Source organism: Vicugna pacos, chromosome 11 (assembly GCF_048564905.1).
Source record: "Vicugna pacos chromosome 11, VicPac4, whole genome shotgun sequence".
Classification (NCBI taxonomy): Eukaryota; Metazoa; Chordata; class Mammalia; order Artiodactyla; family Camelidae; genus Vicugna; species Vicugna pacos.
The window spans coordinates 30,129,487-30,145,502 of record NC_132997.1 but is presented as its reverse complement, the minus strand read 5'-3'; the positions used below and the strand labels follow the sequence as shown (position 1 = coordinate 30,145,502).

At 45.0% G+C, this 16,016-nt stretch overlaps 1 protein-coding gene across 6 annotated transcripts in view; it reads left to right on the top strand.

Moving 5' to 3' along the window:
* LYST (lysosomal trafficking regulator) overlaps positions 1 to 16,016 on the top strand; it is a 149,188-nt gene that overhangs the window by 75,816 nt on the left and 57,356 nt on the right. For 5 of the 6 annotated variants that reach the window (XR_012077287.1, XR_012077288.1, XM_072971018.1 and 2 more), the window contains 9 exons: positions 509 to 640; positions 3,215 to 3,800; positions 4,479 to 4,656; positions 6,568 to 6,737; positions 8,145 to 8,375; positions 10,204 to 10,370; positions 11,047 to 11,196; positions 14,985 to 15,146; positions 15,795 to 15,986. Coding sequence is in view for 4 of the 6 variants with exons in the window: in XM_072971018.1 (XP_072827119.1) it covers positions 509 to 640; positions 3,215 to 3,800; positions 4,479 to 4,656; positions 6,568 to 6,737; positions 8,145 to 8,375; positions 10,204 to 10,370; positions 11,047 to 11,196; positions 14,985 to 15,146; positions 15,795 to 15,986 (1,968 nt within the window). In the remaining 2 variants the exon portion in view is untranslated. The remainder of the gene's footprint in view (positions 1 to 508; positions 641 to 3,214; positions 3,801 to 4,478; positions 4,657 to 6,567; positions 6,738 to 8,144; positions 8,376 to 10,203; positions 10,371 to 11,046; positions 11,197 to 14,984; positions 15,147 to 15,794; positions 15,987 to 16,016) is intronic. The other variant, XM_072971020.1, reaches the window with a different exon arrangement.

Below are 16,016 nucleotides of genomic sequence, written 5' to 3'. Positions count from 1 at the left end.
GAGCAAAACAGGAGTGAATTCAGGGCAGAAGGATGGCTCAGGCTTAGATTTAGCACATTTGTGGTGCATTTAAGGAATCAAGCAGTTGAATTTACAAGCATATGAAGCTCAGAAAGGAAGATTAAGCTGGAGGTATCAATTTTGGAGTCGTATTGGACATCGAAGGGCCTTTGTACAAACATAACACACAGCCCTTTCCTCAAGGAGTGAAGAGATGAGCAGTGTCCTCGGAGAGCTCATATTAGCAAATACAAAGTGAAGCGTCAGGCTGCTGAAGCACAGCAGTGACTGCAGGTTCCGAGGGCCTGCAAAGCAGCAGAGGTCGCTGTGGCCAGGCGCAGTCAGAGAGCCTAGGGCAGGACTCGCAGGGCGCGCTCGCGTACAAGGTGCGCCATGTGTGTCTGCTTTGAACTTCTTTTCATAAACATTTGCATTTGATGATTTGCTTTTAAAGTTACATTTTTGTTTTATACTTTTTAAAAATTCTCTCAAACCGTTTTGATCCTAGATGGCAAGATCTTTCAGGAGAAAGTACAGTCGATCGTGTGCCAGAGGCGCTCTGGCAGTGGAGGAAGGTCTGTTACCAGCCCTGGACTGACGGTCATAAGCCCATCTGCTTTTACTGCTTCACCACCCGAAGGTAAAAAAAAATTAAAAAATAAAAACCCAAGAGTGAAAGTGTAGCTAATTCTGGGTGTTGATAGATAGATAAATCATTCATGTTTTAGCAGCATAGTCAGCCTGACACTCAAAGTAAACGAAGGCTAAACTTAAAAACTATGGAGCATGTTGAAGGCATCCGTTTCACTACTTTCTGGAACCAGCAACTCACACTCCAAACCACAAGAAAGGCTCAGGAGAGCCTAGGAGACGGGTGAGGCTCCTGCCCTCTTGCTCTGGAACTCTCTGTCCCTTTCGGTCATAGTCACGTGGCTTTCTGTAAGCTTCTGATTTATTTTCCCGTTTTCTCCAACAGCTTTGTTTGGCTCACTGTCTCCTTTCTACCTGAAGTCATTCTAGACAACATCATTTGCCATGTGAACAGCCGCGCACACTCTGCCTCATGTCCCTTGACTCTGGGGACCTTTCCCTCTACTTTATTGACCAGTATGTTTGCCTTGACCTTGGACAGCATCCGAACACACTTCTCACCTCTGAACCTCCAGTGTCCCCCTCCCTGACAACACCCTCCTGTCTCTCTGGTTTCTTTGTCATCATCCCAATTTCCCCCTTCCTTTTTCCCCTCCAGCCTAGTCCCCATTAGCCAATAATTTTACTTCTTCATTTTCCTTGTCCCCTTGGCCTTTTATGCACTCCTGACCTGAAAAACCCTAACCTTTCCTCACTCTAACCCTCCTCACACTGCTGAAAGCTGCTCGAGAAAGTCACCGCTGAGAACTCCTGCAACCGTAGGAGGGTCTGCAACTGTAGTTGGCCCTTTAATGCTGCCCTGTGATTTTTCTGTATGTTCAGAATCAATTCCCCCTTTTTCCGTAGCAAGTATATTCAAGTCTTTAAGCTAACAGTATGTTCCTCTCTTCTTGGTTTATCTTAACAGACTACCTCATTTCTATCTTTATAGAGAAAAAACACGTGCACATCTCCTGGTTGTGAACTGACTGTGTGTCTTTTCCTCTCCTGACTGCTGTCCCCTTCCATACTGAGACATTCCTTTCATTATCAGTCCCACCTAGTCTTGTCTGTAGCTCCGATACAGATGATGAACTAGTGCTGGTAAGATAGAGAGATGGCGAGAAAGGACAGGATATCTGGGCATTAATCTCCAAAGTGTTTCAATTATTCTCTAGCACATTTTATGGCCTTTTGTTTGAATATTTTAAGGCTATGTTTAATTAGTTTTATTTGGAATTTAATAGGAAGTGTTATTTTTAACATAGTCGTGCATCACTTGAAACATTTTCAAGCACATTCATGCCCCCTTTGTTTCCCGGTCGTTTGAACAGAATCTTTTCAGCAGCCTTATTCCTCCAGCCGAAGTCCCGAAATAAGTAGGAAAACTTCTGAGCTATGGAGCTGCTTTATTATCACAAAGCCTGTGCTCTAAGCAGTCCATTCGGTGCTTGTTTACTCCGTCTCAGTGCCTCTAACATTTTAGCCTGCCGAAAACTTGCCTGGAGGGCTCGTTAGACCAGATCCCTGGGCCCTGCCTCATCCGTTCTGATTCAGTCGATCTGGAGCCTGAGAGTGTGCATTGCTAGCAGTCATGCAGGTGCTCCTGACCCCGGGCGCGGCCGGCCCGCAGACGACACTGTGAGTGGCAGTCACTTATGGCCCATGCACTGAGGAGGAGAGTGACTTTCTGTCTCCTCCTACTTAGAATATAAGAAGCAGCAAAGTGGAGAGCTGCAGCAAGAAGAGAAAAAACATTTTCTTCTCACTAACAGAGCAAAAAGTGACTGCAGAATTGGAGGAGTGGGGAGGGGGGCGTACAGCTCAGTAGTAGAGTCTTTCGAGCATACACGAGGTCCTGGGTTCAATTCCTGGTACCTCCATTAAATAAATAAATAAACCTAATTACCCCTCCCCCAAAAAATTGAAGGGAAAAAAAAGAAGACCTGGAGGAGTGAGAGAACGGTCTAGGGCCGTTTGGTCCAGTAATAGCAACACCAGGCACGACCGTTACTGCCTGTCCTTGAGCACCTGTCCTACGGCAGGCAGTCTGCGCTTTGCATCACAAGTGTGACCTCACATAATCCTTAGAGCAACCTTGCAGAGTCGAAATTCTGAACGCCCTTTTTACACTTGCAGAGACTAGCACTCACATAATTAAATGACTCACTGGAGGCCACCTGAGCAGCCAGGGGTGTCTAGTTGCAGAGCGCACACTCTTCCCCCCGCGTCCACCTGCGGCCTGGAGACCGCTCGCCAGGGCGAACTACGCTTCACTCAGTTCATTGAATTTCACTTCGGTAGAACCATTAATCCTACGGCTTTCAATCATTGAGGCAGTACTGTATTTTGTTAAGGAGACAGGAGAAGACCTGTATTTTCGGAAGATTTTAATAACAAGTAGTTGAAAGAAAAATAGTTTTAACTCTTAAGAATGTTAAGCACTAGTTACCGGGAACGCTAACCTGTCGGGATTCTTCCCCGTCACGACGCGGGGGGGTTCTCGCTGCGGCGGTGACCGAGTGTGCAGAAGGGGCCCCACCGGGCGGACGCCTAAGTGCCTTTCCCTGTCTGCTCCCGCCAGGAAGCGGCTCCGGCAGGGCTCTCCCGCAGCAGGCGGCTGCCCGCATGCCGCGTTCCCGAAGCCTGCCGGCCTTCCCGACCTCCTCGCCTCGGACTTGGCCACGGAAGCCGCCCGGAAGTGTGGGGGGCAGCATCGACGGGTTGCAGAGGGTCGTGGACAGTTACGTGGCTTCCCGGCCAGAGAAGCAGAGTCCGCCGGGGAGCTCCGAGACGCTGAGGAGAGCCGGGGAAGATGCCTTCCTCAGCAGCTGCGAGTCCGCGAAAACGGTCTGCGAGGCGGAGGCCGCCCTGCCAGCCCAGGCCCCTGTCCCCGGCGTCCCGGGAACGGCGGCGGAGCCCGGATCCGAGGACGCCGGTCCCGGGGACGAGCCCTGCCCGCGCCGGCCCGATCACCTGAGGGGGCTGGCCTCGTTCCAGCGCAGCCACAGCACCGTCGCAAGCCTCGGACTGGCCTTCCCGTCACAGCACGGAGCTGCCGCCCTGGGCCGCTGGCCCAGCCTGGCCGACAGGAGCGCCGAGGACTGGGACAACTTTGCCTTTCCTCTCCGCTGCGAGCCGCTGGGCCGCCGGGCCGCAGGCGCTCACAGGTGCTCACGTGTTCTTATGCGCAGCTCCCCCCCCTACTGCCCTTTACTGCGCTGGGGAGAACCTCCGTGCTTGTAGAAGCGGCTTTATCGCATGACCTCTTAAATACAGCATGTGTGTTGGTAACAGAGGTCCCTCCCTCCTCATTTTAATACTGAGTGATGCTGAATTCCACTTTTAACCAAAGGCTAAACCATAAATAGTTCTTGAAGGAAAAAACATCTGTGGTTCGTTTAATTCCATATGGTTATTAGAGACAGACTCTTCAGTTTAGGAAAATTATATGATTTTTTATTCCTTCCAAAAGCGTCTCCACCAGCACGGTCAGTGAGACTCTGCAGTGATGGGAATGCTCGCCTGTGCCGTCCCCTGGGGTCGGCACATGCGCCTAAATGTGCAGCTGGGCAGCTGCATTTTTATTTAGCTTTAGTTAAGTAACACTCGTGGCTCGTGGAAATCACAGAGGTAGGACAGACTACTGCTTACCTAAAAAGGACCGGTGGTAGAAAGTGGTGGCAGCCTTGTTAATCACAGCTAAGTCAGGAAGCATCTCTTTAAACCTTACAGACTTCTGTTTCACATGTTAAAATTACTGCCGCTTGTCGTGGCTCTCGGGGTCGCGGTGCGCTGCTTCCCTCCCCGGCACTGTGTCAGTCAGGCTCTTGGGGTCTCTGTTCCAGTGTGACTGAAGACTGCCTGGTCCCCATATGCTGTGGGCTGTACGAACTCTTGAGCGGGGTCCTTCTCATCCTGCCTGACGCCATGCTGGAAGACGTGATGGACAAGCTCATTCAAGCAGACGCGCTCTTAGTCCTCGTTAACCACCCGTCACCTGCCATACAGCGAGGAGTTATTAAAGTAAGGGCAGCTCCTGAATATGTTGTTTTAATTTGGAAAAATAAATATATGTGTAACTTAAAATTTGGGTATACATTTTAAAATAGACCTAAAGCTTTTTTATTCTTAACCCTAATGAACTGATACAGTTTGTTACCTTTTACTCATGTTTTTATGTGGAGTATCATCCAATTCAGCTCTCCTCCATATATTGATTCAGAACAACGTGTTCTTTTTTTTTTAAATTACTGAACCATATACTTAATTTTTTATTATTATTTATCTAATGGAGGGACTGGGGATTGAGCCCAGGACCTCGTGCATGCTAAGCATGTGCTCTACCACTGAGCTATACCTACCCCCCAACTCATGTCAATGTGTTTTTTGCATCTACTGATTACAAGGAACACATAGTTCATTAGGATCCTCTCCTGCAGTGTAGTGTCATCAAATCTTAGACATTTACTTCAGGTTTCAGCCCCGGTGTCACCTTCTCAAAGAGGCTTTCCCTGACCACCTCGCAGAACGGCTTCCTTCTGGCCCTGCTCCTCGTTTATTCTGTAGTAGCATCCTAGCCAAGTCTTGTAATTATCTCTTAAATTATTTGTGTACTTGTTATTTTAATCTCCCACACTGAAATATAAACTCTGAGAGTAAGAATCTTGTGTCTAATATATAAAAGATCCTAAGTATATTGTTGAATGAATAAATGTTTAATATGAATAGTTTTCATTAGAAAATGACATAATACTGAAATGGCCTTTTAAAGATTCTCATTTTCTAGTTTGTCTTGATGTAGGGTATTGTTTAATCCCTTGCAGTTCAACCCAGTATTTACTTAGCTTCCATGTCATTATGCAAAACACTGGGCTTGTTGCTATGTGGGATAATATAAGCCCCTGCATTCAAGCGTTTATAGTCTAGTCAAGGAGGGAGACGTGTACCCAGCTAAGTAAAATGTAAGGGCTTCTGTGACCAGTGCTTCAGTGGGAGTGTTAACAGAGAAGCATGGGAGCGTAGGGAAAGCAGTTCATTCTCATGGGGGAACCAGGGACGGATTCATGCACAGGTGTATTTTTGTTTAATGCCGTGAACTTAGAAAGCTTTTTAAGTAGGGCAGTACATGGGTGTGTGTTTTGGGAACAGGAGCCTGTCACCACTGTGAGAGAGTGGATGGCAGGGAGAGAGACGTGGAAGTTGTCGGCTCTTGGCTAGCACAGGAGTCTAGGGGAGAAATGATGCCTTCCTGACCCGGGAGGCGGGGAGTGGAAGACAGGTGAAGTTGAGAGACGTTAACTGGGATGGAGGAGAGATGCCTTCATAGTTACAGGTGGGAAATCAGGACGAGGAGAGCCAGAAGCGAGGCTGAACTTACAGTCTAGGAGCCCGGTGCTTCTGTGTCTGAGATCAGAGCCACGGAAGCAGTGAGTCTGGAAGGGAAAACGGTTACTTTGGTTGTACCCGTGCTGCATTTCAGATGCTGAGGAAGGGTGGAAATGTAGGCCGATGCCCAGGATAAACAGTCGGCCAGAAGTCTGAAAACCAGACGTCTAGGATATATGTATGTTTTCAGAGAAAGCGTAATACAGTGTTGGCTGATTTTTCTTGCTTCAGAATCAAAGTTAGGCACAAATACTCTACTGTACTCGACCAAGACTGCCAGTCTACTAGGTGTCCATGCTCAGCTAAAAAGCTGGTTTCCCCTCACAGGTGTGCCAGGAGCCCCAGGACCGTTGTCGTCAGCGTTCCGGCGTAGTCAGGGACGAGGTTTATTTCTGTTTTGCTGTGGAGGTGGCATTTCCTTTCAGCTTTCTATGTTCTAAATGAAATTAAACAGTAATTTCCAACTACACGTGTAATACAGTGTCTGATTTGTTTATGTCATACAGAATTTTCATACATTATCTAAATTGTCTAAATTTTTTTCCTTAGCTACTGCATGCATATTTTAATAGAGCATCTAAGGAACAAAAAGATAAATTTCTGAAGAATCGTGGCTTTTCCTTGCTAGCAAACCAGTTGTATCTTCATCGGGGAACTCAGGAATTGTTAGAATGCTTCATTGAAATGTTCTTTGGCCGACGCATTGGCCTTGATGAAGAGTAAGTGGGTCCTTCCATCCATCATAATTTGGGATCCTTTGTCTTAAATGTAAAATTTATTAAACTGACTGCTAACAAAATTATTTGGTCACTTAAAAAAAATCTGCTGAAAGTCATTTTCTAGGTGAATCAATGTATTATTTTCCATTTGATATTGTTTCTAATATAACTTCTTCCTTTGCATTTCATTCACTAGCTAGGAACTAGAAAGAATTAAGTGAAAGAAGGTGATGGTTAAGATTTGGCATATGGGGAGAAAGGGGTGGGAAGGGGTAAACTGGGAGTTCGGGATTTGCAGATATGAACTACTATATTTAAAATAGATAAACAACAAGGTCCTACTGGACAGCACAGGGAACTATACTCAATACCTTGTAGAAACCTATACTGAAAAAGAATATGGAAGTGTATGTATGTATATGTATGACTGAAACATGATGCTGTGCACCAGAAATTGACACAACATTGTAAACTGACTATACTTCAATTAAAAAAATTTAATTTAATTAAAAAAAAAAGATCTGGCATATAGTGCTAACCTGAGAAGGTTAACTGAAAAGAAAGGTGGCCCCTGTATGCTCAGCAGCAGATTCCATGAGTGGCCCCCAGGGAAGCTCCTCACTCTGATCAGAGCCTCAGGTTGCGGGAGAAGAACCCGTGCCTCCCCTGGGTTTCTGGCGCACTGGTGACTGAGCTTTGACCCTGGTGTAATGCTGAGGGATTAGCCAATACGTACAGAAAATGAAGAATAGTTTTCTCCCAAACCAAAAGTTAGGCAGAAAAGTTAAACTATTATTTCTGTCTATGATGGAGGGGAATGTGTGTCTTTTTATTATTATTAAGTGTCTCCTGCTTATTTGTAAGTGGTCAGCTCCGACCGTGATCAGTTGACTTGTTACCTGCAGCAGTGACACTTTTCATCCACGTACAGCTGTTGCCTCTTTCAAAGCAGCTCTGTGTTATCTCATGTGATTCTCACAACAGCCTCGAGAAGAAGGTAGAGCACTTATCAGCACACATAGTGACAGATGAGGGAAATGAGGTATCAAACACTTGAATGATTTGTTTTTGTCTGCACCTGTCGTGTAGACCCCTGAAGCAGGAGTTCTTTGGGCACCTAAGGGGTTCGTGGACAAATTAAAGTGAGTCAATTAAAACCACGAAATTATATGCATGTTTCATTTGAATATTGGCATATTCACCTTGGGACAGTTTTAGCAACATCTTTAATCTTGTTATTGGAAGGGTCTGTGAGCTAAAAAAAAGGTTAAGGATCCTTGCTACCCTAACTTATGTTTCATAGCTTCAAAATCAGGTCAGCCAAACGGCCCATATTGCAATCAGTTTTCTTTATTTCATGGTTAACTGTTCCTAATGTGGTTTTTCACTGTGTGTTATTTATTATAGGTTTGATCTGGAAGATGTGAAAAACATAGAGCTTTTTCAGAAGTGGTCCGTCATCCCTGTGCTGGGGCTGATAGAGACCTCCCTGTATGACAACTTGCTCTTGCATAACGCTCTCCTGCTGCTTCTGCAAATCCTGAATTCTTGCTCCAAGGTGGCGGACATGCTGCTGGATAACGGGCTCCTCTATGTGTTGTGTAACACGGTGGCAGCCCTGAACGGGTTAGAGAAGAAGTAAGTTTTTCATCATTATTGAAAACTGCTTCTGATGAAAACTTTGGAAAGGGGAAAACTTGAGCAGGTTACATGAAAGCGTCTAATGTGTCAGAAAACTCAGAGAATTTCTTTCCTCCAAAACTGATAGAATTAAATTAAATTGAATGAGGGGGGCCTGTTTTCTACTGTTTTCAATAAGGTTTTTCAAAAAGGTGTTTATACGACGTACTTTTAGGTATTTAGGACCTAAAGACAAGCTGAAATGTATTTACCAGGCTCCCACTGTAGTCTTACAAAAATGACCCCCTCCATCAGGAGCAGGAGACTGAGGGTGAGAGAGACCCAGCAGCTTGCTGGTGATCATGCAGCTGGCAGAGACCTGGAGACTGAGTCTGCCTCGCCACAGAGGCCTGTGCTCTGAAGTCATGGTGCTGCCCACGTTCAGCACACGTGTCCTGTTGCCATAAATTAATTTCTAATGACCAAAGTACGTCAGCAAAGACTGCCCTCCAAATTGATTAACAGCTTTATAAAATATGTTAGTAGATTAATATTTTTATTTGAATTTTGTGCCTTTAGTGTCTGCATTTATGATGTACAGCATAGCATTCTTACTGGCATATTGTTAAGACACAAATCTCCAGAAGCATCATCTTACTGCGCATTAAAGCATTAAATGTTTAATACATTTCTGCAGAGAAGACGGATCATAACCTTGGTAATTCTGTGGGCCAAGGAGGCTCTCTGGGTACGAGAGAGGACTCCTTGTACTTATCTCAGTTTAATTTTTATTGGACACCTGTTTTATTTAGGATCTGGGTGCTAGGCATATGAGAAATACAAAGAAGTGCAAAGTATTGTACCTCCTCCAGACGTTTAGCCTTGATTACAGTGCAGGGCGTGATGCTGGCAGAGCTTAGGAGGAGTGCTGCAGGCTGCTCCTGGAAGTGGTTTGTTGCTGTGCTGTTTTGAATAAATTGTGCTTACTCAGTGCCCCTGTGTGCTGCTCTGCTAATCGACTCAAAGCAGTTACCATCTCTAACTCTAACTTGATTTTTTTTTTAATTGAGTTATAGTCAGTTTACAATGTTGTGTCAAATTCTAGTGTGGAGCACAATTTTTGTTATACATGAACACACATATATTCATTGTCACATCTTTTTCACTGTGAGCTACCACAAGATCTTGTATATATTTCCCTGTGCTCTACAGTATAATCTTGTTTATCTGTTCTGCATGTGACTGTCAGTATCTACAAATTTCAAATTCCCAACTCTTGCCTGATTTTGGAAAAGTAAATGGAGAGGCTTAATGTCACACACTGAAGTAGATTTTATAAATAAGTTTAAAAATTGAGGGACAGAAGTAACTAATTCATATTTATTAGGTATTTATAAGTGATTAATATATGTTCAAATCTATTATCTCACTTAATCCTTAAAATAACTATAATTTGTGTAAGTGAGACTCAGAGAGGTTGATTGAGTCAAAGTCACCATCCCTGAGAAGCCTTCTCAGAACATCCCTGTTGGTGCCCCCAGAATCTTCCTGTTCAGCATGGCACGAATGCCTGTGCACTCCCTCAGCGTCTTGTGTTCACCTCTTGTTGTTACACTTACGCCGTTTACCATTCACAGTCACCTGGTCACCTGTCGGGCCCTCTGCAAGCCCGGCTGTGACAGGAGTCAAGGGTGTCATCTCATGTCTGCTCCTGGCGTGTGGGTCGGGTGACCCGCCATTGAGTACGCAGGATGCACACCAAGGGAACGCGCCGAGGAGCCAGTGCTGGTGGGCAGGAGTTTAGACCAGTTCTTTTCGCCTTACGTTATCTGTCCTTTTTCTGTAGCGTTCCTTCGAATGAACACAGACTGCTGGCTTGTGACATACAGCAGCTCCTCATAGCGGTTACAATCCACGCTTGCAGTTCCTCGGGCTCACAGTATTTTAGAGTTATTGAAGACCTCATTGTACTGCTTGGATATCTTCAAAACAGCAAAAACAAGAGGACACAAAGTAAGATTTAATTTTGATGGATTTGGCGGGTGGGGCGGGGGGAGTTGTATAATAGCCAAAAATGTTATTATTAGAACTTAATCCTCTTTCTCCGGCTTCCGTGTAGAGAGTGGGTTAGAGAGAGAAACTGTTTTACTAAAAGTTCATCCTGTACTTTGTTTACCAGCTTTGAAAAGAAGCCTTAAGTGGCAAAAATAAGACAGTGATTCCTTGATGTAATTAGTAGCTGGCAACACATTATTCAGGGAAGCTGCTGATTTTTCTTACAAGTAGAATCAGAAGACGTTTGCTGAATAATAATACCCTTTAGTTTTCTTTAATGGCAAATATTAAAGTGAATATGGGGCAGAAGAATGTGAGGATTTCTGGTTAAACTTTTGCCTCATATGTTAAAAAGCCTGTTCTTTGAAACAATTACATAGAATGAAATCAATTTGTGAGCTAGTTTTTTCCATTGAATTTTTTGTAGTGATCATTTGGAAATTTGCTTTAGAATTGTTTTTAAGAACAGTTAAATGTTTTTGCCATCAAGGACCCATGTTGATCAAATTTTTTAAAAGTGATGTCTAGTAATAAACTATTGACAATTTAGATATTGCATCAATATAAAAATCAATTCAGTAAAAAAATTAACAACCACATAGCTTGAAAACATTCTAGTGTCTTCTGTTCCTAGATATGGCTGTCGCACTGCAGTTCAGAGTTCTCCAGGCGGCCATGGAGTTTATAAAGACCACCGCCAACCATGACCCTGACAGCCTTGCAGACTCGTGCCAGTCGCCTTCTCCCCACCATGCAGTGTTGCAGAAGCGAAGGAGCATTGCTGGTGAGCACGAAATCACATTTTAATCGTCATAAATTGAAGGTAGCTCGACTCTCCTGTGTTCTGATGCCATTCACATGTTTAAAACATTTCTTTGTTTAAAAAGTCAAACTATAAAATCTGAGATTTTCCTCCCGGAGGAGACTGTCCTGCTGCTCTCTTTTCAGTGCTCTTCTCAGTCAGCTCTCTGCCGAGCACCCGCCCTGTGCCGAGCACTGCGGTAAGTGCTGAGGGTACAATGATGAAAATAAAGACGCGGGTTCTGGCCTTGCAGAGACCATGAAATGGCAGAGAAATGTGGAGAGCAGGAACAGAGAGCAGAACGGGGCAACCTGACCCACACCTGGAGTTAGGAAGGAGATTTCAGCACAGGCACGAGGGGGGAGATGGGAGGTAGCCCGAGTCAGAGGAAGAGTGTTTCAGGCGGGGTGAACAGCTCGTGTGCGGGCCCCGAGGCAGGAGAATGCTACGCTTGCTCAGAGAACGGGAAGAGAGCCACTTGGCCAGAGCGCAGGGCTCCGTGAGACAGGGAGGCCGGCTGAGGCTGCACAGGATGGCACGGACCGGTTCACGTGCGGTCAGAGAGGCCGCGTTAGGGAGTGTGGGTTTTATCCCAATGGGAAGGTGCCAAAGGTCTTTAAGTAGGCAGCGTGACATACCCAGATTTTCATTTTACACAGACCGCTGTGGTTTCTGCATAGAGAGTGGATTGGAGGAGGGTGGGAAGGGTAGTGGGAAGTGCAGGGAGGAGGCTGCTGCGACAGTGAAGGCAGAGGTGACAGTGGCTCGGGTCAGGTTAGAATGCACGTGACATTAGGGCTTGCTGTAAATTAGGACTTATCATCAAGTAATAATCACTAACATTGTTAGACTTACTTATTTTTTCCACAAAATCCACTCTGACCCTTATACACACAATCCAGGAATATAGCATAAATCCTGCCCCCCAAATACACATTGGCTGTGTACACACATGTACATGTAAATATGGTGGATATATGTGTACGCACTCGCACACGCACACACACACATCTCCAAACAGAATACTTGGTAAATTGAAGTTTAATCACCCTTGCAGTCTTAAGGCCTTTTGAGTCAAGATCTTTCCTCTACCTGTGCTGAACTATGTCACTGTGTTTTGTGCTGTTCCAAATTTGAAAGCCATGAGAAACACTCATCTGGAGAGAAAAGCTGTTAAATATACATGGTCTCACAGGAATATGTTTAGATTATGTGAAAGAAAAGCTTATGTAAATAAAGCTTCTGAAACATCCACATAACCCACTGCCCTGTACCTTCTTCCTTAATTTCTTGCCTGGACACACTCCCTCCTCGTGAGCGCCCCTCCTGGTGGGCCTGCCTTGCCAGGCGGAGTCCGCCTTTCCCCAGGCCTGGCAGCCATGCCCAGCTCCCTGCCTGCCAGGAGGCCGCTTCTGGAACACCTCTCCTTTGCAGGGTTTCTGGATGTGGAAGAGAAGTGGAACGCACCCTTCAGCCCTCTCTCTGAACCTCCTGCCTCTGCTTCCTGACTCCTCGCCCCTCACCCTGGGGCTCATGCTTTTACTCCGTCTCAGGAAATGCAGTCGCTCTGGGCCATAGGAGGCTTATAGACTCCTGCAAGTTTTGAAGTTGATAAAAGACTTTGTAGGTCACCCAGTGCAGCTTCCCATTCCTCAGACGTACTGGGGCCTAGAACTAGACACTGCTGCTGCCCACCCCCTTGCAGCAGCTCGGCGTGTCTCCAGGACCCTCCGTCTCAGGTCTCCTGAGAATTCTTCCTGCCTTGAGTACTGCCTTATTTAAATTCTGTCTTCGTGACTCTGGTTTATAAAACGGAGTGACTTCATGACTCCGTTTCATATATGTTATGCTGTTGCTTGGTAATTCCTCCCGTGTTGTTTTACGCATGTATTTAGGGAAGACTGTGTTTTAATAGCTCACTGTTAGTCAAAAGTTATTGTCGAAAGTGCATTGGCTTTGTGCACTTGATGCGAAGTCCCCAGTGCTGAAGCTCCCTGCTTCTGAGCAGCGTGGTTACCAAACTCATCGGCCCACTTGTTCGTGATGCTGCAGTGACTAAGCGGAGTCTGTTTCTCCATCATTTAGATGGTGAACTGTTCCTTCAAAGATTCAAAACTGGCTGTTCTCATTAGTGATAAATGTTTTTTGAAGGAGGGGGGATGTTTTTTCCTGAATAGAATCACTTAGTTTTTATTGAAAACTGCTGAGACAGGTGGCGTCTCCAAGCCCACAGCCCCCTGGCCCCGCACACCAGGCCCTCTGACCGTAGGCTGTGAACCCGGGACATCGGTGGCATGGGGCCAGGGTTTCTCCAGCAGCACTTCCGTCATATCTAGATGTAAGTTCTCATGCTCTTAGAGGCGTGAGCTGCTGTGTTACCGCCAGCTCAGTCTTCTCTCAGCCTGACTCCTGGGCACCGTTCTGCTCAGAGCTCCAATGGAGCCTCCTACCCGGCGAACAAAGCACCGGTTCCTGTGGGTCCGTGTCTGCCTTTGATGTGGGCGTGTATGAGAGAGAGGACGCTGCCTAGGTAGTGTCGTTTCCAGCCTTCTGTCTGTAGACTGCTTGCTGTTTCCGATCAGTGTGCTGTGGACACTTTTCCATGTAATATATTTTTATAGTGAATGCATAACGATCGGTTACGTTGATTTGCCATGATCTCCCCCCCCCCATTATCAATAACAAAGGGGTTTGTTTGTTTGGTTTGTTATTATTACATTGCTATAATGTAAGTTCTTATATACGTATTTTTTCCACTTATCTACCTATCAGTATGAAAACCTTTACATATCACCTTAGTACGCAAAGGAAGAAGTAAGCGTTAGAGTATTATTTAAAGTACTACACGTATGTTTAAACTGTCATAAATAATCATACATGTGCGTGTGCATATGTATACAAATATTGTGTTATTGACATAGTTCACATGCAAATGAATTTCCTTTATATTTCAACCATTAATAGCAATACCAACTGTTAGCTTTTAATTCTTTGTATGAGACAGGCAGTGCTTCACATCCATTATCTTATTTAATCCGCATAAAAAACCTCTTTATCCGTTCATTCAGCTATCAAACATTTATTGAACATCAGCCGTGTACCAGTCATTACCTTATCTGCTCTCATGGAACTTGTGTTTTACTGGAGGAAATGGTCAATAAGCCTGTAAGCATGTGCATTTCCTGTAGCGTCAGATAGTGACAAGTCCCCACCTGTGAGGTGGTCTGCACTTTGCCTTCTAACCCACATCTCACGTGTAAGGAAACTGAGGCTAAACAAGCACCATCCTTCAGGCCACGCCGGCTCAGTGCAGCTCCCAGCTGGCTGCTGGGACGCCCTCCCGCTCTTCCCGGTGCCTGGCGCTGGAGGAGGCCTAACATCTCCTGGTCTGGCCTATTGCTGTGTCTCTGAATTGTGACTATCAGCTGCTTATCCAGCATGAAAGCCATCAGAGATGCAGACATTACAAGAATCTTCTTAAACTAAGAGCATAGTCTGATAATATTTTTCTTGAATGTGTCCCAGATATGAAGTTTTTTCTTCCCACTTAGTTTGTTTTTGTCTCCAAGGTGACTCTACCCACCAAAATGTATTAACTGATGAAAAATACAGATTATCTGAAATACTGGGCAATCTGAAATGCTGTTGAAATGTGTGTGTGTATCTTGCAGGGTGAGTCATTACAACCTATCATAATTTAGTCATATGTTAAGTAATATTTATAGAGGCTATTTATGGAAATTGATACATGGTTTCATAATTTTAAAAAGGTTCAATTCCAATGAAGGGCTCCATTATTCCTCACATACCCAGACGTCATTTTGGTTCCTATGGTCAACTTCCGATGCCCTTCTCCTTCAGTCCGTTACACCAAGACTCAGTCCCCTCCATCTCTCCCGGATCCACGACCTGTGTGGTACCTCCCGGCGCAGGTGCAGTCATGGTGCCGGAGCAGCACCCCTACCTCCCCACCGGAGGACACGGTTCTCAGGGAATGCCTCTGTGGGACTGAATTCGTAGGGTGCCTACGTAACAAATCATTTTAATAATGAATTACTGGAATGGTGCTTTCCTTTCTGACCTCTTCACCTTCATTGGACTGATTTCTACTCTGTCACTTACACACTTTTTCAAAACTACTCTACAAAATTCAACAATGTCAATTACCCAGAAGGAATAATGTTCTTACTAAAACATGATGTGCCTTAAAATCTGTTGATTATTCTGGAATACAAGGAAGTGAAACAGTATTTGAAAATATTTTGTCAGAACATTCGGAACTACATACACGTACCCTTCTAAATCTTTGAGTTTTTCAGAAGATTAAAGTTTTGCCAAATGATATCCATCCCACGAAGCTGTGTCACAAGCTTCAACATTCGTGCTTAGGACTTGGAAATCAGAAGTACTGTTGCACTTCTTCAGAGAGGGAGAAACATCACTTTCTCTCAATCGCTCTCTTTCCTTTGTATGAATCACCTCTTCTTTTCATGGTCTGATAATCAAAAAGTTACAGCAAAAATAGTTTCCTTCATCCTTCTTAAGTCTGGCATTTGACATTTTAATTCATATTCTCGAAGGTCCTCGAAAATTTCCTCTTGCGCAAACTGACTCTCTTCTGATGAAAATGCGCTCGGTAGCAAGTGATGAACTTCACATGATGATGCAACGGAGGATGAGCCAGGAGAGCCCAGTCCAGGCAACCGAGACGGAGCTTGCCCAGAGGCTGCAGAGGCTCGCCATTTTAGCAGTTAACAGGATAATTTACCAAGGTAGGATAAGAGAATAAATATGTTCTTGCT